The sequence below is a fragment of the Lipophrys pholis genome (assembly GCF_963383615.2).
Source record: "Lipophrys pholis genome assembly, chromosome: 9".
In the NCBI taxonomy this organism is placed as follows: Eukaryota; Metazoa; Chordata; class Actinopteri; order Blenniiformes; family Blenniidae; genus Lipophrys; species Lipophrys pholis.
In genome coordinates this window covers 3,455,458-3,479,808 of record NC_137639.1, presented here as the reverse complement: position 1 = coordinate 3,479,808, position 24,351 = coordinate 3,455,458, and the positions used below count along the sequence as shown (strand labels likewise).

Genomic DNA, 24,351 nt, shown 5'->3' with positions numbered 1-24,351 from the left:
GCAGCTTCTTTAGCAAGGACCTTTAGTGGCTGAGCCTCCTTGTGGACGGTGTCAATGACTGTCTTCTGGACATCTGTCCAGTCAGCAGTCTTCCCCATGATTGTGTCGCCTCCTGACCCAGACTGAGACCATTTAAAGGTTCAGGAAACCTTTGCAGGTGTTTTGACTTCATTAGCTGATCAGGGTGAGACACCAGGACTTTACAAAACTCAACTTTTCCACAATATTCTAATTTTCTGAGACACTCAATTTTGGGTTTTCACTCTCTGTAAGTTATAATCATCAACATTTCAAGAAATAAAGGCCTGGATTATTTCACTCGATGTGTCATGAGCCTATATCATATATGGGTTTGACTTTCTGAAATGAGTGACAAAAAATATTTAACATTTTCATGATATTCTAATTTTTTGAGAAGTACCTGAGTTTCAGAGTAGAGTCATCCTTTAAAGCAACCATTCTATACTCTACACTGTGCTCCAAAAGCAGTCCGGAAGTACCTGTTCAGTTTCTCCAGTCCATACTTTAACAGTTTTACTCACTGGGGGGCTTGCTTTAGGCGTTCTGTAGGCTCGGAAGAGGAAGGCTTAGATTGGATCAGACTGTTTAAAGCGGGGGTATTCAATTAAAAGGTTCAGAGATCCAGTTTGACAAACATTTCTTTAGCCAAAGGCCTGGAAGATCAGAATATATAACCATTTACATTTTAGAATACACATTTTAGTGTGACATATATATAAGTATACTCCGGTTTCCTCCCACAGTTCAAAAACATGCTGTCAGATTAACTGGTGACACTAAATTGCCCCTCAGTGTGAATATGAGTTTGTGGTTGTCTGTCTCTGTGTGTTTGTCCTGGTATAGACTGGAGACCTGTCCAAGTGTGTCCTGTCCTCATCCAGAGTAAACTGCGACTGGCTCCGGCGTCCCAAACCGATGAGAAGATGGAGGGATGGATATATATTTAAGCAGCCTCGTAGTTCTATCAACATCTGCATGTAATCAACAGCTGGCTGTCAAATCAAAGGAATTCAGTGCAATTCAAAAACAGTTTCACAATAATTATCAGCATGTAACATGGAACTGAAAATACATGTATTACTGCCGATATAATGTTCTCTCATTTACTAAATAAACATTAGGCTCATTTTCAAAATGAGAGAAAAGAAATAAAATGTGAAAATTGGGCATTTTGAAACCCAGTGCTTGAGTTCAGAAGAATAAAACACATTTTACAGGTAATAATCTAAACACATGTTGACCACCAGAGAAAGATTCACTTCAGAGCCTCTGAGACTCCGGTGGAGGAGCTCATTTGTGATTCTGGAACCATATTTAGTTTTGATTCTGTTCATTGTGGAGAAAGTTGTGTGTTATGTACAGAGCTACTTTCCTCAGACCAGGGAAAGTTTAAGTGTCAGTTCTTACAAACTGCTTTTTCAAGACACATCTGCTTGGAGATCCACCATCAGCACCAGTGGAGGCCCGGCATTTACCCTTCTAAAGTTCTGTGTGACTTCTTTTGAGAAGCCTCTGACATATGTGAAGTCGTCTTCAGCTGGTTCAATAGCATGCTCAGCAACAGTCTGCTATTCCTTTTAAACTTTTTAATGGATGAAAATAAGTTTGTGCGTCTAACAATACAGTGTATTGACCTTATTTTCTGCCGAAAGTAGGGTGCTGCTATATTGAATCATTTTGTCTTACTTTAGCTTGTGTTTTATTCCAGGTTTAGCGGAAACATAGTGGTTTATCTGATGATATAACCTTAGCATGTATTTCTGGGTGAGCAGTTTTTAAATGTAATGTTCCAGAAAGGACGTTCAACAAACGCTGAGTTTCTTCCTGAACTCTGAGTTGACTCACTCTAAGATGGGAAACTCAGATTTTCCGGTTCCAGAACAGCTGATCTGAATTATTTTGATCAACTCTGCTTATGTTAACCTTGAGTTACGTACGTGCACAACCACTAAAAAAAGCCATCATCAATGGAGCCCCGTTACCACGAGTCACTATGGCAACAGACCAAACGAAACCGAAAGATATTTTGCCGTAAAGTAACAGCGCTGCAGCAGTGGAGGAGAGAGACGGACTGGGGGAAAGTTACTGCTGGAGTCAACACATAAGTTTGAATGCATTAATCCATTGACTCAACATTTAACTGGAGCCTACTTACGATTGTAGCACACAACCCTAATCCTAACCCTAACCCTAACCCTAACCCTAACCCTAACCCTAAAGGCGACTTGGAAGCAGCAAAAAATTTGATATAAAAACATCATTCAGAATGGAAAGGCTTATATGCTATGATTAGGGACAGGGCCGATCCAGTATTGGTATCAGGTTCCGATACCAACATAATTTGTTGATCGGAAATTTCCGATCCAACCTGCAGAGATTTCCGATCCACGAGAGTGTTGTGAGTCCATGTTTTACTGTTACTGAAATGACTCCACAAGAGATTCCCCGCCGGCTGCTCTGCTCGCTTGCCGCAAGCTGTGGACTGGATTTCCTGAAGCAAGGCGGGTCTCAATGAGATGCTGAGTAATGAGTCAGGAAATCCATTCCACAGTTTGCAGCAAGCTACAAGCAAGCCTAGCAGCACCATGGCTATCAGACTTTTCATTACAACAGGTCCGCTGTTAGGATGTACTTTACGCTCAAAACACTGCAAAGCAACATAGCAATGTTCAATGGTTGCAAAGCCGTTGTACAGCGAGGCGGCCTCTCTGCAGCCAGACGCCACCGTTTAAAACGCCAGCTCGCCGCGGAGAACGGCACTGACAGCGGCATCAAAACAATGAAAAGCAGCTCCTCCACGATGTCAGCACGCGATTCAGACCTCCGTGAAGCTGCCGCCTACTCCACGCAAAACTCCATGAAAATAGTGCCAATTGTTCGTGCTGCGTTGGTGCTGGAGAATTAGCTGTTTGTGCTGCGTTGCTAAAGAATTTCCCCAGGGATTGATAAAGTGATTCTGAGGTTTTAAAGCTATAACAAGTTTATTATGAGATGATGACATCACGCAGACCCCCACATCGTCCAAATTGAACAAAAGTAGTTTGTACTGCTTCCTTTTCCGTCCTGATACTAACCTCAAGTTGCCTTTTGAGAGAATACATGCATACATTAGTACATTTCATACTTGACTGTAGAGAGGAGTTTATTACAGCCTCATATCAAATCAACAATAATGATAATAATAATAATGAAGCAAACAGAGCTCTGGTAGCGGAATAGTATTGGCAGGTATCTAAATTTAGGTATCAGGATTGGGTCAGAAGTGAAAAAATGTGAATCGGTGAATCCCTGGCTAGGATTGCACCTGACTTTGATTAATTTTTGTATTTAAATTGACTTAGGCTATTAAATAAAGAATAATAATAATAATTCAGTAGCTACTTCAAGTTAGGGATCCACCAAGAACTCGTGACGTAAGTCATCTCAAATTATTTCTGCTTCTATGTCGATCGGGTTAGGAAATAGCAGACAATCCATTTCTGGTCGCAGCGTCGGGTTGGAGGAGACGGGTAGAAACTCCTTCCAGCTCGCTAATGAATGTATCAGTTTAATGATATTTAGCTTGTAGCCTCGCTACTGTGTGAGCCCAGAAGCTTGTTAGCAAGTAGCACGTAGCACGTAGCATGCATCAGAGTTACGTGATGTCCCTGAACGCAGCACTCAGGGCTGTCAGCTCCTGCCATTAAAACAGTTAAAACCAGACCAACATCGCAGCTCTGACACAAACTTTCCCTTTTGTCACTGAAACAGTTCAGTGAAATGTATTTCTGAAAACATTTGTCAGAAAACCGAATTTTCTTCTTGTTCTTTTGGGAGTATTCAGGGGTATTTAGCCTGTACCTTTATTTGCTTAGATATACTGTTTTTCATGATCCATGAATCCTGTTCACACAAAAAAAAAAAATAACCTGTTTTTATTATGGACGGAGGGCCTGATGTAAAGGATACAGCCTCACATGTACTGATGCAGTTACAGTGAGTCTGATCGTATTATATGTTCAACTACCATAGTCACAAAATAATTGGCAATGATTAGCAAGTCATTTTGTGACTTTACTTATTGACAAGATAGTTTAAGATTGATCGATTCAGTATTTTACCTTTACTTAATGTTTTTATAAAAGGAATGCTGTGCAGTATCTGCATTGTTCACCACCCTCCAAGACAAGGAGGCATAGGAGTGTGGAGTGATGTCAAGGTCCTGCTAACTAACATTAACTCTGTGTTGTAGGTTAAATATCTGCCACTGATTACAGTCCTCCACTTTGCTAAATAAGCCTTCTTAATAGCCTAAAACCTCAGACCTTCGGGGGAGGGGCTTTGCCGAATACCCAGGCTAACTTATAGTGGTCCCAACCCTACGGTTTTAGAAAATCCAGGTGAAAACGCTGTTTGTAGCAGTAGCAACTGGTTATCCAGGAAGAGCTGATAATAGAGCTGCGCTTGCAGAAGCCATCCGGATACAAAGATGGGACAGAAGAAGGCCAGTGCTGTCTCCAACGAGGAAAATAATGTCATAAAGAAATTCCTGAGCTTTATGTCAGGGGACATTGGAAATATCTCAAAGCAATGCAAAAAAATTATGGATTTAATGGGAGAAAGGCAAAATGAAGACGAGGACAACAAAATGCACATACTGGAGGGCCGTGGAGCAGATCTGGAACAATAGTCCAGGAGCAATGAGCTGGTCATCAGTGGCTTGGAAATCTAGTCCCCGTTGCATGCCAGAGCTGCTGCCAGAGGAGAACCCACAGATCCTTATCTGGAATCTATTGAGCAACAGGTGCTGGACTTTTCTTTTACAGTAAGGTGATTACTGTGGACAGCGTGACTATAGGAACTTGTCATCCTCTCCACAGAAAAAACTAAACAGTAAAACTGGCTATGATCATCCAATTTGTAAACAGAAAGCTCAAACGAGAGGAAGTTGAACTGCTAACCGCTATCAGAGTATAAACTTACTGCTAAATGTAACAGAGGTGGGTTTATGATATTGCCTTCAAGTGTTGACGACAACATAGGAGCGCAATCAAAATCTTTTGTTTTGAGGTGCATGCACTTGTGAGTGCTTCTGGTTTGAACAAAGTGCCAAACAAAAAACACTTTCAACTTTCCAACTCCAGATTTTCAGGCAAGTTTAAACTGAACTCCAACCCCAATATACATGTTTTAACGTGGAAAAATGTGATTTCCAGGATTACTATTGCAACAACTCATCACCAGTAGGGTAAAACTAACCTGTCTCGACGGTCTAATCCCAGCTCCTTTAATAGATAACATAAATGTAATAGAAAATAATGTAGTTAGCGGCCGACTAATGAATGACATCACTGACCACTTAGCGAGTTTGGCATTTTTAACCAACAAAACCAATCACAAGACACTAATTAAGGACTCAAATCACCCTAAATATATAAGATTAAACAGAACGAACAATTCATACAACATTTGGATAAAATTTATGAAAAAACTGATGTGGACACAGCATATGAGAAATTCTCGAAGACATTCAAGTCACTGACAAAACTTACCCAATAATGAAACAGCTGGAAACACCATGATAGAGTGAGTCGTTGGATGACTAAATGCTAAAAAGGCTACAAAATGTATGCAAAAAGAAAAATACATAATGTAGGCCATTTATAAAACAGAGCTACTGAGATAGAACTGATGTATAAAAAGTATGAAAACAAGTTAACTACTATTATCAGGAGTTGAAAGAAGGAATATTATTAGAGACTGCTAGAAAATAACAAAGCAGTAGTAGCAATTGTAGTAAGAGTCGTAGTTTATTCGGTCAACCAGATACACGATGCAACACAACAGGAGAAGAAACTATTTATTTCAACATTTTGTCAATGAGACAACATCCAAAAGTAATATAAAGGGTATTTGTAATCTGCCAAAGTGCAGTATAAGAAACAGATCCAATCATACAGGTTATGCTGATTATTGTATTGATCGGGACAAGACTGCAAACAATGTGGTGGAGATAGTTAAGGATTTTAATGAATATTTTGTAAATATTGGGCCTAAATTGGCAGAAGACATTTTGGAGCAAGATGCAACCAAAGAAATGATTGGGCATGGGTATGTTGAAAAGTAACCTACTTCAATTTTTCTCTGTGTCGTAGATGTCAATGAAATCGGAAGGATTGTAAAAAGATGTAAGAATAAAAAAATATGACTACTGGAATGACATAGATATGACAGTTAAGAAAGTTATAGATGAAATTACCAAACCTCTAACTCACATCTTGAGTTTGGCAGTTTCCATTTTGTTGGTAATGTACCCGTTTGCAAAGACAAGCTCATAGCATTATACAAAACAGAGACAAACACCATTTTACAAATTACAGACTTGTCTCCTTACTTTCACATTCTCCAAGATACTGGGGGAATTCTCCACAGCAAGACTGGACATTTTAATTGAAAACACGTTAATGACAGAGGGCCGATATAGATTTAGAACCAACAGCTCAATTTTCTTTGTGCTAATTGAACTCATCGAGGAGTTCACAAGTAGTATTGACAAGAAAATATACTTAACAGCTCTTAGATGTTCAGATAACTAATAAATATGAGCATATCTAAACATTAACATATCTGGACACATTTGCGAAATTGTGAAAACATTTCTGTTTGTGTGCATTTAAAACTAACTATACTAGAGAAAGTTAAACCTGACCTGCAGCTTTTTGGCCAAATTTCTTCTTTCAAACCGGTAAAACAGAAGAGATGTGATCGTGTTAATAATCAGTGACTCACCGCTTGTTGTCTTCACCTCAACATCTCATAGAAACACCAGAACAAACCAGAGCTGACTTGCCAATCACTGAACTAGGGGTGATTTTAACGGCGACCCAAGTCTTGGACATGAAATGCCGCTGATTGGTTTAATTTCATGTCAGTCGCTCTGGTGTTGATCAGTAATTGGTGTTATGGCTACTAAACCCCGCCTCCACAGGGCGGCTTTCTGAAGCACCCCAGGCTGCTCTCACACACACAGGCTCCTCCAGACAGAGAAATCAAGAAATCTTCTCTTTTATTGAAGATTATCTGTAGAAAATGAAGCGAACACAGTTCAGGTCTATTGTTGGTTTGTTGGCGTCCCGGCGCCTTCTATTGACAAGCCGCCACTGCTTATAATAGGCATATTCAGAGATTTTAAACAGGCTTTTGACACCATTAACCATAATATATTAGAAAAACTGGAAAGGGAAACTGCACTGAACTAGTGAAAAAGTTATTTAGGAGACAGGCGGCAATTTTAACAAATGGGAGAGCACAAATCAATTGTGGTGTACCTCAGAGATCAGTGTTGGGTCCAAAACTGTTTATGTTATACATAAATGACATACGTTATGCTTTGGAAATTTTTTAATTTGTTATTCTTAGTGATGATATGAACAATCTCTGCTCTCGGGAGGATTTACAGCTGCTTTTGATGAACTGATCACAACAGAAATCATAACAGAACTGATTAAAGTAAAGAGGTGGTTTAATAAAAACAAATTGTCACAAATTCTGAACTAAACTAAATTTGTTATTTGGAAATTATAGAATAGACAGATGTTCAAATTAAAGTTGATAATGTTATTGAAAAAGTGTATGAATATGAATTTCTGGGTGTGATACTGGACCACACAATCAGCTGGAAATCACAAATAAGACACATTCACTCATAGATGGTGAGGAGAATTTCACTTTTAGGAAAAGCCAGAGAAATACTAGAGCCAAAATCACTGTTTATTATTTACTGTTTACTTATATTACCATATGTGAGCTACACATATAAAGGTAATTTACAGCCACTATTCAATTTACAAAAAACGCAATCAAGATTGTGCATAATATGGGGTTTAGTTAGCACACGAACACACTGCTTTTAACGTCACACGCATTAAAATTTGGGGAAATTTAACACAAATTTAAAGCAAGTATTGTGAGAAGAAGTAGGAATTTATAAGTATTTACATCTTCCAACTCTTTTTCAAACATTGATTTTTTTGTTTTTCTTTAACATATCTTCACTCATTGTTTTATGTTCAAAATAAAAATAAAGAATTTCACAAATACCTCACTGACTCTGAACGTCTGACACTGTAGGGACTGGGTGGGCAGTGGTGGCCACAACCACAACCAATAACCATTACTATGAGTTTGTAAGATTGTTTATAACAATTTACTACTGGCTTGGCAGATTGAGAAAGAGAAATCTGATAAATGTTTACATGCAATAGTAAGTGAGGATAGCGTGCACCGTAACAACCCCACATCCATAAGCACTGAATTCAAGAAATATTATCAAGATTTATATAAAACAGAACCCGATGATAACACTGCAGCAAAGACATTTCTTTTACAGTTAGTTTCTCTGCTCAAACTACCGTTTAACAATAGAGAACAAGTCAATATTGACATATCAGAGAAGGAACTTCAAGCTATTGACTCTTTACAAAATAATTTGGCACCCGGGCCTTATGGCTTTTCAATTGAATATTACAAATATTGACCCCATTCACAAACAGGATTAAAGAAGCTTTTCAAAATAATAAATTTCCAGACTTGGAAATGGCAACAATCACATTGCTCCTAAAACCAGGTAAAGACAAACAGAAATGTGACTATATGACAATAGGATTGAACCAAACTTCCTTTTTGGACTCTTGAGACCATGAACTTTGAGAGAGAAATTTATTCAATTTGTTGAAGTACTATTAGTGCTCCCAAAGCCAATATTCTAACAAACAACATTCTCTCTGAAACTTTCTTTCTATCTAGAGGTTGCAGGCAAGGTTGTCCAAGTTCACCTTTACTCTTTGCGTTTACGAGCCATTAGCCATTACCATTGGATCCAATCCTGCCATTACTGGAAAAGTTTTTTCTACAAATGATCATAAACCATCCCTCTATCCAGATGACCTTCTGTTATATATAGCTGACCCACATATCAATACCCCCATTAATGCAGTGCTTTAAAGAATACTATGTTGTTTCAAGATATAAATTAAACTAGTCCTAAAGTGAAATTTTACAACTAAATATGTAGGATAACTATTAACTCTCTCACTGATCCATTGAAATGGTGCATGATTGGTTTTAAATATTGAAGCATATACATTAGAAAATCAAACAAGCTGCAAGACCAAACCAAACTCAACCTCCAAAGATGAATGGATCTTCCCCTATCCCTCTTCGGCAGAGTTTAAAATGAATATTCTACCTAAATTCATTTACTTATTTCAATATATTCCCCTTAAAATTCCCAATAGATTCTTTAAAGAACTTAACAAAAGCTATGACCCCTTTTCTTATGGCAAAAGAAACTCCCTAGGGTCAAACTTATAACTCTGCAGGACCCATATTCAACGGGAGGGCTTAATCGACCAGATTTTAGAAGCAATTATCTTTTGCCAGTTCCGCCCACTTTGGATTGGGCTTCATGCAGAGAACAGAGAGGTCAGATGGGTCTCAATAGAACGGCATGAGATACTCTTTTAGAGGTTACTCCTTTTATAGTTGCAAAAAAAATGTTTGGCTGCACTCACAAAGAACCCTATAATACTAAATGCATTCCGTGCCTCGCAATAATGTAATTTACTTTTAGATTGTAATTATGGGTGTGCGATATGGGCAAAACAAAAAAATTGGGATAACTTTTTTTAATTTTATGATAATGATAATCTGACAATATCCTTTAAATATGATTTCTTTAACCCCCCCCACCAAAAAAAAGAAAATCTTCTTGCTTACCAGGACATCTACAAGGTTCCACCGGGATTTTCAGACAGCGTAGGGTTGGGGCTTGGTGTTCGGGGGCCGCCCAGGACCTCCTCCTGGGTGCAGGGGCAGCGCCCTGGTGGGGGGCCTGGGGAGGGGAAGGCCCCCAGAAGCTCTGAAGTCTTACGCTATTAAGAAAGCTTATTTGACTACCTGGAGGACTAGAATCAGTGGCAGATATTTAACCCACTGTCCTGAGTTGATGTCAGTTAGCAGGACCTCGACATCACTCCGCACTCCTATGCCTCCTCGTCTTGGAGGGTGATGAGCAATGCAGATACTGCACAACATTCCTTATATATAAACATTAAGTCAAGTTAAAACACTGAATTGATCAATCTTAAATTATCTCATATAAACTATCAAGTCAGTAAGTAAAGTCACAAATTTACTTGCTAATCATTGCCCTGCATCTTTCCTCCATGCGAGATTCTCATCCGTGTGTTTTGTTGCCGCCGACACAGGTTTGTGGAAGAGCACATTATTGCCACGTAACCGAATCCTGTCCGCTGATTAGCTTCTGAGGCACCTCATGCACCTCTCCAGTACTATCTGTGTGCCTTTCATTTTTCTTTTCAAGATAGTGTAAATACTCAATAATGTTAAAATTACACATCGTCAAAACAACATTTATGATATTGTCGTGGACAATATATCGCACACCTCTAATATTAATATCTAATTTCTCAGGAAGACTCCTTTAAAGGGTAACACACACAATATTACAAAGATGGAAAGACAAAAACTATCAAAACAATTGCTGGCTTGTATATTAATGATACCTTTGCTAACTTCCAATAACTAACCATCCCTAACTAACTAACAGTCATATGACTGTGATCAGATCGGATCAGCAGCAGCAAGTTGTGTGAATCAGGCAGTAGTGCAAATATGTCTCGCAGTATGTGGAGTAGTCAGAGTGTTCACAGAATTATTGTGTGAGTGTGTGTGTGTGTGTGTGTGGTTTCCTCACGGGGTGTGGTGGTTGAAAGGTGATGTGGGGAAGACAACACCACCCATTTGGGAGTGGAGAGCCCATTGTGGCCCCAGGAGCCCCTCAGACCAGTCCCCTTCCCAGGCCCGAAAGAGCGGAGGCCAGGTCCAGTCAGAGGACAGCCATCGCCCAGCCCCCAGTAGCCCTGAACCACTGCCACGGGCACCCACCACGTGGGTTTCATATATACTCAAGATACATACCCCACCCCGGGAACCGCCTCCCAAACCCAAATATTGAGTGAGGTACGGTAGGGGGGTTGAGAGGGAGAAAGGTCCCCCCTATGCTAAACTGGCCCCAGCTGGACCCCCTTCGTGACACCCTACCTTGTCCCCAGATGGCCTTGTGACCTGGGGCCACGCCCCACCCTGACAGGAGCCTACACCCCACACAGCACCCAGACGGCAGAGTCCAAGACCCACAGGGCCCAGTGTGAGCCCAGCCAGAGGACCGCGGTTAGAACACCATGACCACACACACACACACACACACACACACACACACACACACACACACACACACACACACACACACACACACACACACACACACACACACACACACACACACACACACACACACACACAAGCCATATGATTCGACATTAAAGTCATTAAATAATCAAAGAGTTATTGGCGATGAGTTGTTCAATGAGTCCCAGTGAACACCTTTACCTGTGTCTCAGAACGGTCCTGAATCCTTTAAGTCCAGGTTGAATATTTTGTCAGGACAAACAAGAGAAGAAGGACGTGAGCTTTTTTCCCCCAGAAGTTAACATGTGTTTAGATTTATTATCTGTGAAATGTATTTTTTTGTTCTGAAGTCAAGCGCTGTATTTCAACTTTCCCAGTTTTCGAGAATATTATATGAGCAAAATGTTTTTGAATTCCACTGAATTAATTTGTTTTGACAATCAGCTGTTGATTACATGCAGGTGTTGCTAGAATTATGAGGGTACTTAAATATATCCATCCCTCCTTCCCTCCATCTTCTATACCTCTTCTCCTGTTCACAGGGCACTGGGGCGAATCCCAGCTAACTATGGGTGAGGGCAGGTTACACCCTGGACAGATCTCCAGTCCATCACAGGACAAACACACAGACAACCAGAAACTCACATTCAAACCTGGGGCCAATTTAAAGTCACCAATCACCTGAATTGCAAGCTTTTGGACTGTGAGAGGAAACCGGAGTATACTTCACACACTAAATGGTTAGACATTCAGATTTTCTGGACCTTTGCTTCAAGAAGTTTTGTCAAACTGGACCTCTAAACATTTTTGTTGAATACCCCTGGTATGGCTGCCAGGGGCATTTTCGATTATTATTATTGCTTCTAACTTCCAATTTCCAAATTGTGTGGAAGCTATAGCTTTTTGAACTATATGATCCTATCAGATACTCCAAACAGGAGAAACAGGAGACAACTCATTTCCCATTTTTTCTTTACCGGAAAAGGGAAATTGGCTCGTTTCCCATTTTTGGTTTTCCTCCATCAAAAGGAAAAACGAATGGCCACAAAATGCAAGGACCCTTACCTCTGTAGTGTTTGGATTCATTGTTATGGCTGTTGACGAAGTATGTATCTTTCAAAAGGTCTGCATTACAGAGATTTATTAATTCTGCTCTGGGAGGTCAGCATTGTGCCCTCACACGCGGCTACAATAAGTTTTTGTCCCTGTATTCATCTGTCTTTGTGTTATAAGTTACACTTGGCTGTAAGTTATGGATAAGAATTTCTGTTTTGTTTTTTTGTTTTGGGGCGGCGGGGGGCTGTTGTGGTGGGCGGGGGATGGGGGGCTTTCTTACGCAACATCTGGAAGAAAACCCATGAAGTAAACCATCAAGCAGGAGAAGTGGCATGGCCACATATTTCACATATTTAGTTCAAGTATATCGAGTTAAAGTTTCTAATCAACACTTGACTTGACATTTTTTCCTTTTCATTCCAGTGTTTTGTATATATTTTAAATAGCGATGAAGACCTTGTTAAGAGGCTTGTCATCAACCCCTACTGTCATCAGCTAATGTTGGAGCTCCATGTGACAACCTGACCCATGTTTGGAGTATCTGATAGGATCATATAGAAAAGGTCAAGTTCAAAAAGCTATAGCTTCCACACAGTACTGAACAGGTTTTAATATTGAACAAAGCCCGTCTGTAACTATTCTGTAGACAGAGAACAGCTAAAGGCCGGCACACACTTCAGGATAATCGGGCCGATTTTAGTCCCGATCTCCCCCTCTCGAGCGTCGGGAGCACAGGCCGGATTGTCGGATGTTTGCAAAAAAAAGAAATCGGGTCTGATATTCCTGTGGTGTGGGGAGTGTTAAGAGTGATTTTGTCGGGTCTGATCCACTCGGAAGGTCTCGGAAGGAGAGATCGTAGATAATGAACATGTTCAATATTTACACTAGAAATCCTGGAGTGTGTGTTCTGCTCCGAGAGGAGCCGAGCAGCACGGTGTGTGATGTCATGTGTACCGGTATGAAAACCAACCAGGCTAAAAGCAACACTGCTGCTGCAGCCAAAGCCAGAAAGTTCCCGACTTGTTATTGCCCGACATCATGAGATTATATGATATTAGTTGATTGGACAATATAACCAGTCCTGCACAGCACTGTGATCTCTCAGTTATACTTTATTGTTCCTCACTGCTCTTCTTTATCTTCTTTATATTTTCCATTAATCTGGTTTAAGGCTGTTTCCCCCGTGTGAATGCATTTCGTGTTAGAATATTATTTCCTCACCTTGATGGCAGAGTAGATGTGCGCTCCATGAATTCATGTTTCTGCAGTTATATCAGACGTGATCATTATTATTAACCTCATTATTACAGATCAACCCTCATGGAGCTAAACACACTTGGAACAAGAACAAAAACATCCTTCAGTGACCAGGATTTATTTTATTATGTCAAAAATATTGCTCTAAACTTTGTCTCCGCTCCGCTGAACTCTTGAGTTCTCCACGTGGGCGGGACAATCCGCGCACCAATCAGGATAGTCTGAAAATAGGCAGGTCATTTTCCAAGAGATCTGATTGGTCAGGAGACGGAGCTTGTACGCTCTCGCTGCAGTTAGGCAGTACCGGGGGGATTTATCCTGGTAAGAAGTGACTCTGCTTCACAGTATGGAAATCCCGGGGTTAATCATGAACTTACCTCGATAAAAGAAACTCCTGACTCGTAATATCGGCCCGAGGTTGATTTGTGGCAACGTGTTTGTTTACATGTACATGCCGTGTTTTACACTGAAGTCATGTTTGACTACGCGAGATTTGGAATATTGAGCGTGAAGAACATAGACCTATATATAAAGCTTTATAGAAGTCTTCTGGTGCAGAGCCTGATACTCTGCTGAAGAATGGGTTAGTGTGTGGTCAGCTCCGTAGTTCACACCACACACTATCAGATCAGAAGAGGAAGATCTTGTGTGATCTGTCTTTTGTGATCATCAAGGGTGTGGTCTCTTGATCTGTGAAGGTTTTAAAAATCCTGTAGTGTGTGTCTTTAGATAAAGTCTGAAACTTTGAAAATGTCCTGCTTTTCTGCTACACCAAAGTCTAAAGAAAGACAAACAACTAGAACATTCCATGTCTTTATTACCATATCCATGATGTGCACAGTACTGGTGGGGAAACTGAAATATGAGGCTGATGACGATATAAAAATCTCCTTTAAGTCTGAAATTTACAAAGCTAGAGTGAAACAGGATTGGATCAATATGTGGAGTAGGGGGTGTCTTATATAGACCAATTCAAGTGAAATAACTCAAATGTTTCTCATTGTTCTAGTGTAAAAACGTCTATGTTTGCTTAAATATCACTTCACTTTTTTCTTTTTTTTAATATCACTTCACAAACCTTAACTAGTTTCTAGTATCTAGTACTAGTATCTTATTTTTACTGGTGGAAAATCGAGAAAAATGTCTAAAAACTAAATCTTGAATTTTTTTATCTTCAAAGATAAAGTAAACTATACAGGCAGTTAAAATACTATGCAAAATTATACATACATACAATATTATTTTTTTCCCTTTTATTTACTACTGTAAATTACCCAAGTACCACTCATGACTCAGGTCAATTTCTCGTCTCTATCTGCAGAATAAACGTCTATGGATGAGCTTCATTTAGAGTGTGTGACTGCAAACAGCCTTCTGGAGCGCCTCACGATAGAACCTCACTACAGAACCTCACTACGGCACCTCACGACAGAACCTCATTACAGCGCCTCATGACAGAACCTCATGACAGCACCTCACTAAAGCACTTCATGACAGCACCTCACTACAGAACCTCCCTACAACACCTCACGACAGAACCTCACTACAGCACCTCACGACAGAAGCGCACTACAGAACCTCACTACAGCACCTCACGACAGAAGCGCACTACAGAACCTCACTACAGCACCTCACGACAGAACCTCACTACAGAACCTCACTACAGCACCTCACGACAGAAGCTCACTACAGAAGCTTATGACAGAAGCTCACTACAGAACCTCACTACAGCACCTCACGACAGAAGCTCACTACAGCACCTCACAACAGAACCTCACGACAGCACCTCACTAAAGCACTTCACTACAGAACCTCACTACAGCACCTCACGACAGCACCTCACTACAGCACCTCAGGAGAAGGAAACATGGGAGTCTGAAGAGAACAGCAGAGAGGTGGATACAAGTTCTTTAGGCCGCTGACCTGAAGACCATGCATCTAGTTAAATTCATGTTCACATCAAATAGTTAAAAAATCACTTCACACACCGAAAGCTAAAAAAATCCACCATGGGCAACCCTAGTTGTGCTGATCACTAAAACGCTGCAATCCCCCAGCAAAAGACTACAGACAACAGTGAGGCCCCATTTTCATGACAATGTTTCAAGTAAAAACGCATGGTTTTTGCATTTCTGTTTTAGAAAAGGGTTTGCGTTTTCACAGCAGCATATATTTAAAAAAAAAAAGGTCAGTTTAAAAGCCACCAACAGAAACGCTGACAACCGTGTAGTTTAGCATGTAGAGCCACTAGTGAATGCTGCTGTTTTCTTGGTTTTTTTGTGATGAAACCACACACACATGCATGGAGAGAACAATACAAACATTAACAATGGGAGTACCCAGACATTCATATGGACTGACGACCTAGTTGGATTGCAATTACAATGACTCAACTATAGAATCCAAGTCCAGAAAGATATGGACTGGGAGTCATGCCACTCTGGATGCTGCCATAGTTATTATTGTCCATCTACTTGCACATGTGCAGAAGAACTATTTACTATGGCTGTGGTGTGCATATGTGCAGGAGCAGCATTTCCGCTGTCTACACAGAGATGGAGTCATGTTGTGTTTTCCCCCCATCTATACAGAGACTGAATTGGTGCATTCTCGAAAATTTGCATTTTCATTGACTCCGACCACTGTGGTCATGTAAATGCACACCCTAAATGTAACCAGTTTGGGGAATTCATTTGAAAACATGTAAACAGGGCCTTACTCTTACTGCAAAATTAAACATGTGAATTTAATGCAAGGTAATCGGCAGGCCAGATTTAGACACTGTGGTGGGCTGATTTTGGCCTGTGTGCCTTATGTTTGGCACACCTGGGTCATCACAATGACCTATAAAGGTTCTCCAACTTTGTGACTGTTATTTTCAGATGATGCATCTGCTCATTTGAAGTGTGGCTTGCAAGAATAAGGTTTTTGAAAAATGTCTGCATATTTAGATTTTTTTGAATAATTTGTTTATTTGTTCTGAATATTTTTGAGTAAATCTGAGATGCTGGCTTGGATGAGAGCAAGTGGGTTCCTTATTTTTGTTGTGAATGTGACTGTCCTCATCAGCAGCAGCACTTATCACATACTTTAAGTCAGCCTTACATTTTGTTCCATCTATCCTGTGTGGTTCCTGCTTTGTCTTGTTTTTGTCTCTATGGCACCGCCAAGTGCTGAGAAGGAGAAGGGTATTTCCTTGTGTGAAGTGCTCCTCCACTCCTTACTGAAGGCACCCTGCAGTAGCAGCATGGTAATTCTGCTCGTCTATCTTCCCTCTGCATCATGTTTACCTAGCAACAAGCATCACCCGCGGCTGGCCATCCCATTGGTCATTTGAAAACGCACCGGGGACCAATGGCAGGGCTGTTGCCATGGTACAGTGTATAGTTGCCGGGTGGAATTTTGCTGCAAGGCACGTGAGAGTTTGAGTGTGCTTGCCTCCTTGCACTGCCTATAATCTGTGCTGTGTGCTCCTTAGTACAGCTGAATGTGATTTAGTGGAACCAGGCAGTATGTCTGGAGTTCACTACATACATGTTCAGCCTGGAAGAGTCAGGGAAACACAGGCATACTGCAAACACATGCATGTTCAGCCTGGAATAGTCTATTCCCAAACACACATTTAAAAACAGATTGACAGATGAGCTGTCTTTTTTTCTTTTTAGATAAGCGACACAGAAAAATGCAGTCGATCTTAAAAGCCTTGATAAAGCTAGCAAAGTAATTCCACTCAGTTTTCATATTAGTATAGTTATATTTTACATAATATGCCCTCTCGTGAAATGATATGTGTGTTTTTTATGCACCAGCATAACAGTATACACCTGTCCTCGCAGCATATGTTTAATATGTTTTAAATCAAGCATTATTCAACAGGTTTGTTCATTGTTTATCTCACAAACGAGTCTCCTGATAATCCATGGTGATCTGCAACCACCAGCATAGACCCATACAATGTTAGTTTTTCTCTTTGTACTGGGATTGATAGTGGAGTGTGTTGGGTCAGGGTGGTTGAGGGAGTGTGTCTCTATGTATATGCTGGGGCAAACGCTCCTGCACTACACTGAAAAGCAAAGTTGACGTAGACTTTCTGTGTCTTAATTTTAATTTATTTATATTTTAATCTGGCCTTGTTGTTAAGAAGCTGCTTTCAACTGCTCTTATTGGTTGAGCTGCAGCATGAGTCAATCTAAAGCCAGTACTGCTGACTCTCCCTGTGTTTGTGCCCCATGGTTCCTGTCTTAGCCATCAGTCAATACATTAACGCCAACATAATGTGTAAACCTTCGCAGGGCCAATGTTTTTTTTGATTTGTTCTGTGTTATTATTCTAGTTTATAAGTTGAGCTTCCACAGAAATACTTTCACTGCTATTTATTAATGTAATTGTTAGTAAAACAAATGCATTGTGCACATAACTGTAATTAATCACAATTAAAAATGTGAATGAAATTCAGCACTAAAAATAAAATTCTGTTCCCATTCCCTAAGCCAGGGTTTAAATCAGTACCACCTACCAAAACCAGCTTTTGAATCCCTCTCCACAAGCTATCTGTCCATCCTATCTTTTTCTCTCCTTCTATCCCCTGACCCCAACCGGAGCAGCAGAAAGCCACCTGAACCTGGTTCTTCATAGGTTCATTTATGTTAAAAAGGAGTTTTTTCTTTTCCACCATTGCTTATGCTTGCTCGTGTGGAATTGCTGGGTTTTTCTCTGTAAATGTGTCTTGAAATGACTGTTGTATTTTAGGCTATACAAGTAAAATTGCATTGAATTGAATAATCTTTCTCAGCACCAACAGAGCATATGTCTCCACTCCCTGTTGCCTGTACCTTTAACATCACTAGAATCACAAGGTAGCACAAAAGGTGAACTACCTCTGCGGTGTGACATCTGAATAATGAGTGGTCTGGATTTGTTATTCGCTGTGATAGTGAAGGAAGTCCTGCACAGAGGTTACATTATCTAAACATCTGCTCCTAATGTTTGTGACAGGTGAGAAAGCCAAGAGACCTCTTTAATGTGGCACAATAAGTTGGCTAACTAACTGCACAACTTATAGTTAATTTACAGCTGAAATGAAGAAAGCAATGGCAATTTAATAATGCACAATGTAGAAACTCATGTTATGGCTTGGTTGTCTACAAAAACAAGTAACAGGTTCATTTTTCTACATCATATCAATCTTCTCAGCTGGTAAGTGCCTCAAATTTGTTATAAACCACTCTCGGCCTGTGAAGCTGCATGGGCCTTGTCCTGATTTTGACACCTATCCATCCCACATGTGTAGGTGCTCAGAAAGAACATACAGAGTAAAAGCACATTGCTTCCTGTGTCGTTTTCTGTGTCATGTTATATTTGTGATCTTCCTTGTGCTGGAATTATTCTGCTTTTTACATTGCAGCTCTGCCTGATGATATTCTGAGAGTTGGGCACTGTGACCTCATAGTTTAAGATTTTCATATTGGCCTCAAAGAGCCCTTCAGACCTGCCGTTAACATATCTTTGGGTGATCTAATGACATGTAACGAGCCCTGGCGCAGACTGTTTATACTTATCAGGCGTATCATGCGTTTTGGACTAACAACTTGAAATTGGATTGTGTTTCTACCTCTACATCACTTCCGCTAAATGGCCTGGTATCCAGTTATGAGTCATCTAGCTTGCGCTGGGTGGGATCCTCTGCCAGGCCGCTTTAAGGCACCGTGTCTTAAAGCGGACTCCTAAGCTCGGACATCCATGTTCTTTTCCATAGTTTCTTTGGGAAGTTAGAAAGACTGAATAATCCGACCGTGCATTCTCTCAAATGAAAACACAGTGCACACGGATGACATATTCTTCTGTGATGCAACTGTCCTGGGACGCATTCACGATGCTGTTCATATGACAAAGCCTATGTGATGAGATGCATCCTCCCACAATGGAAGTGGTTTGAGTGAAATCACACTTGTGATCGGATCACCCAAAACGCATGTGATGCCAGGTCTGAACGGGCCCTAAATGTTACTTCTTGTTTGAAGTCAACAAGAAACTTCATTCAGTTTTAATTGTTTCTGTGTGGAACATTTTCTAAATTATTCTGGTACACTGTATTGCTGAGACAGAAATGACACGGACTGTTAAAGATAGGGTTACCCTGAACATTGATCATAATAACAAAACTCACTTAACTCTATACAGAAAGGCCGGCCCGGCTCTGAACCTACAACTTCTCACCATGAGGACTGTGTTTTTTTTAATAAGGTCTGGGAAAATAGACAGACCTATGGAGTGTGCTGTAAACAAGAAACAACAAATCACACAAAAAGGTATTCAAGTTGCTGGTGGCTGGTGTTGGCTGTTATATAAACAGCAGTGGATTTAAAACTTGAAACTACACATATGTGTGTATTATTCAAGTATATCATTTTGACCTTCTTAAAGGGGCTTCTTAGAGAAGAACATGTATGGCTGACATTCCTGTTGTGTGTCAGCCATAAGTGTTTAAGAACAGTAATGAGAAAAGCTGTGTTCGGGTCTGTGACAGACTGCTAATGCAGGGTGGGTTCCCCTTTAAGGGCTGTTCTCTGGGTGGATGACACTCAGTTGTTCCCAGGCAGCATTGTGCCTGATTTAGCTGGAATGTTAGGATAGCAACAGGAACAACTTTTAGCTTTGGCTGCTATGCTGAAGGAGAAGTCAAATATTGCAGCTGTAGAGTCACTCAGTGACTGTGTTTATGGGAGCCTGACGCCCCCATCCTGTCCTGTTGGAGCCCCAGCCCCCCAGCCCCCCAGCTGCCCTCTCCTCTTCCATATCTACCTGACATCTCCTCTTTCTTTCAGCGTCACTCCTGCCTCTCGCCATTTGAACCAGCCCAGAGGAGCAGTGCTCACCGCCCCGCCCACACATCGCTCAAGCAGCCACTCACAGCCGCTGAAGGGATTTTATGCAGCCAATAGCGTGGCAGCTGCCACGGCGTGGGGTAGCAACAGCACCGTGGTAGGGTGCGTGTGGAGCGAGGGCGAAAGACTGCCCCAGTGCAGAGAAGTTAAAGTCAGTCGGAATAACTAACAGAAAACGGGTCGTTCCTAAGATTAAACAAAGTGCCCGTGTCTGCTATTCCTTTCGTGTTCAGTCGTTTAGAGCTGATAAGAGAACAGCCGTTGCCGGTGTTGTATGCTCTCGGGTTTGTGCGGTGCACATGCGTTTGCCACTTGAGCGTCAAACATTACACTTAGGCTATAAATAAAACATTAAACATCCACTTTAATGGAGAAACGTAGACGGATCGTCATTGTCTCTATATTTTACACACACACACATATGCACAGTGTCAGTAGAATACAGCCGTGTTTTCTCCGTGTTTACAAGCGGGTTTAAGTAAAAGTTGTCCATGTATGCCTGTACTGTATATAAAGTTCCAGTATATATATCCCGCTGTTACTATAAATGGACAGGACCGGAGAAGACTGCTAGGAAGAAACCACTACCGACAGGGGCGAGGGGAATGTCCCGCTAATTCACGTCGGATTACAGATTTTCTTCCACAATGTCAGTATACTCTGTTAATGTGAAACTGTGTGTGGAATAAGGCCGTTTTCGTGTAGTCGTTCTGCGGTGGTCAGCGGTGCTGCGAGGATCAATGCATGAGACTGCACCCCTGCCACTGCACATGGTACGGTCCGTGCTGCGGGTTGAGGGAGCCCTGTGCTTTGGAGTGAGAGCCCAGACTCCGTCTGAAGCGACCCAGAAGCGGGATAAACGGGCGAGAAACATGAGTCCTAACCGCCCATGTGAAGGTTTACATCTTGAAGGAAAGAAAATATTCCCCCAGAAGTAAGAAGAGAGGACGGGGAGGAGGCGCCATAGCAACTCAGGAAACTTTGTGGTGTTTAGTTTGAAGGGAGCCTGGAGTTTTGGTCGGCGTGTGTACTCGGTCTGTGGAGAGGGAATACTTTGTGGATCGTGTTGGTAAACCTTCTACTGAAAGGACGGTGGTGCTCTGCCTCCGAGCCACAGGACTGGGTGCCCTGAAACATGTAGAAGTTCTGCTTTCAGTGATACTTGTGACTGCAACGTTTTGTGGATCTGCGCTTTTGTGAAATCAAACAAACTGCATTGGACTACTTTGTTTACATGTGTTTTTGCGTCTGCCACACAGACATCCAGTCCAGCGGGTACCTGAGGATTGTTGGACTGTATTCTGCACAGCTACAGTAGGCTGGGCAATCAGAAACTTTTTTGATATCTACTGGATTTCTAAGTCTCTGACATTGCCGGTGCAGGACTGTTGATGTCACTGGGTGATAACATCAATCTGCTGTGCTCTTGTCCACTGACAACCCCTACCACTTCCCCACCTCCCAGAAAGAGCCAGTAATTGGAGCTATTTTTGGTGAAGGGATGGGGTAAAGGCAGGCAACTGGAAACCCAACTCCCCTTCACCTTCTTCTCTTCTCCAGCTATCACAGCACAGCAGCCCGCCTGGGAACATGCTGGGCAAGCCTGGTCAGCACAGACTGCTTATAGATAGTCTCACTAGAGAAGAATAACAAGAATTGAGTGACTGAGTGACTGAGTGAGTGAGTGAGTGGCATACCACTGAATCAGATTCATACAATATGAATCATATTTTTTTAGCAGTCTGTTATGGCACTGCTTAAGGCTGCACTGAACCCACATCCCCTGCTCTGGAAAAGGTTCGCTACCTACAAGATGGAAAAGGAAATTTCCCAGGACAAGGTGATTTAAACTCTTTATCAGAGTACATATATACAGACAAGAAGAAAAGGCTACTCTTGACTACCTAAAAGATCAGTCACCAGCGATCTGGAGTGGCACATGTCTTCAGCGCACAGAAAGAATGCATGAAACTGCCAAAATCAGAAATAACTCAAAGCTAACCTGACTAACCAAATATTCTATTTCTCTCCACTCCCCTGTATCCACTGAGAAGCTAAATGTATATGTAGAACAACAGATCTATATCTATAGTGTAACTCCACAGAAGAAAGAGCTTACAGTCTTTTATATTTTTACTTCAGAGTGTCAAGCTGCCTGTACACCATTTGGTTGCCTTAAAAACCACAGTCACAAAAAAGGAAGAAAAAGAGAAAAAGCCAGAAAAGACAGTGCCTTTTCATTGGTTGGACGGTTTCCCTCCATTTCAAGATTCATTTGTGTGGTTGGATGTAAACTCTTGAAGTCAGATCTGGGGCTAAAGACATCCCCGGTGACACTTCACATACATTTTCTCTGGCCTACCTGTGGGCTTCTTTTATTGACACTTTTTGTGCTGGATTGACTATTTGCCAAGAATTTCCATGGTTATCACGTCATCATCCGCGGAAGACAAGACAGTGCCCTCCTGCAGGATGGTCCAGTCTGAACCTTGGATCACCTCAACCCTGCTTCGCAAGAATAAGAGTTAGTATACCTTTAAATACTAACAGTCTCATAGATCATAGCTCTGTACTGTCATGCATCTCTGACTGGTGTCTTCAGCTGGTCCTTGTGGATAATTGTAGCTGTGTGTTTGTGTGCACTCGGGCATGCATGCTTGTACATTTTGGGTACACTCACACTTTGCTCCAGTAGTGGGACCTGAATGGTACATTAATATTTTTTGTTAACACATCTTCTATGAATCAGTAATCAACCATGTATTGGGCACACGTCCAAATGGGTTGTTTACCAATTTCTTCCAGTTTTTTTCCCCCTAAATTGACAATGAAAGAAAACATGAAAGAATACTTGTGCACCACATTGACATGAGTGCTGTTTATGTCAATCATGCCACCTGTGCTTTAAATTAGTCCTGTATTAACCAATAGTGATGTCCTTTGAAAGCCACCTCTTACTTCCAGTTGATGCACAAGATGAAATGATTAAACGTCACTACCCACAAGCCTGAAGGGTTTTTAACGAGCTTTGCTTCCAGTGGACAGTCTTAATGAATCCTGTTTTCATCTTAGACTTTCTGACAGTAAAAAAATGACTCCTTAGACTAACATTTGAATTGACTGCAGGGTGGAAATTGTCCTCTTTGAAGTATTTAGCGAGTGCCTTATAAAAGGATATATATTGTAGATATTTAAACATTGAAATCGTTTTTCTTAAGCCTTGATTATTAACTCTCTTCCCTGGGTTATATAGCTGGAGACCTTTTTGAGCTGTAAACAGAAGGTCATTTTGAGTTTTTTTTCACTATATTTGTTATGTGATTAATATACATTCAGTCCCGAGAGCCTTTCCTCAGATGCTGATACAACTGATTGTTAAATATTACCAACATATCTTTTTTGAAAGCCAAACAGAATAGTTGTTCCGCACCACTTTATTTCAAAATGACAGTCATAAGAAGTGTTGCTTGTTATAAATGATCCACAGTGGTGAAACAATCAATAGGCACATTATGTTGAAGGAGAAATCATGCTTCATATACCTGTGAATATTCTATCAGTTTATTTCTTTATAGTTTTAAGATAATAATTGTGACACGGATGGCTTTAATGGTCACTTTATGGAAGTTCATAACTCACCTGGTTAAATAGACCAACTGATTGCCTCCTGTGTGGAGACATGCTGACGGCAGACCCAGAAAGTGTTTGTTGTACATACATTCAAGTTTCATGCTGGGGCAGTGTCCATGGAATTCATCATAAGTTGGAAATCTAAAATACTGAGGTCTGTTCCCAATAATGATCATTGTACAAACTGAACCAGACCTCAGTAAGGATCAGACAGTGTTTTACTCTGTAATCATAAGATCCACTCAGCAGTCGG

At 41.0% G+C, this 24,351-nt stretch overlaps 1 protein-coding gene across 2 annotated transcripts in view; it reads left to right on the top strand.

Annotated features, from left to right (window-relative positions):
- dyrk1b (dual-specificity tyrosine-(Y)-phosphorylation regulated kinase 1B) overlaps positions 1 to 24,351 on the top strand; it is a 69,051-nt gene that overhangs the window by 11,230 nt on the left and 33,470 nt on the right. Inside the window, exon 1 of one of the 2 annotated variants that reach the window (XM_080471447.1) lies at positions 21,294 to 22,992. The exons of the other annotated variant lie outside the window; for it this stretch is intronic. Coding sequence (XP_080327573.1) covers positions 22,890 to 22,992 — 103 coding nt within the window. The 5' untranslated portion in view covers positions 21,294 to 22,889. Of the gene's footprint in view, positions 1 to 21,293; positions 22,993 to 24,351 lie in introns of those variants that run through there. 2 annotated transcript variants of the gene reach the window in all.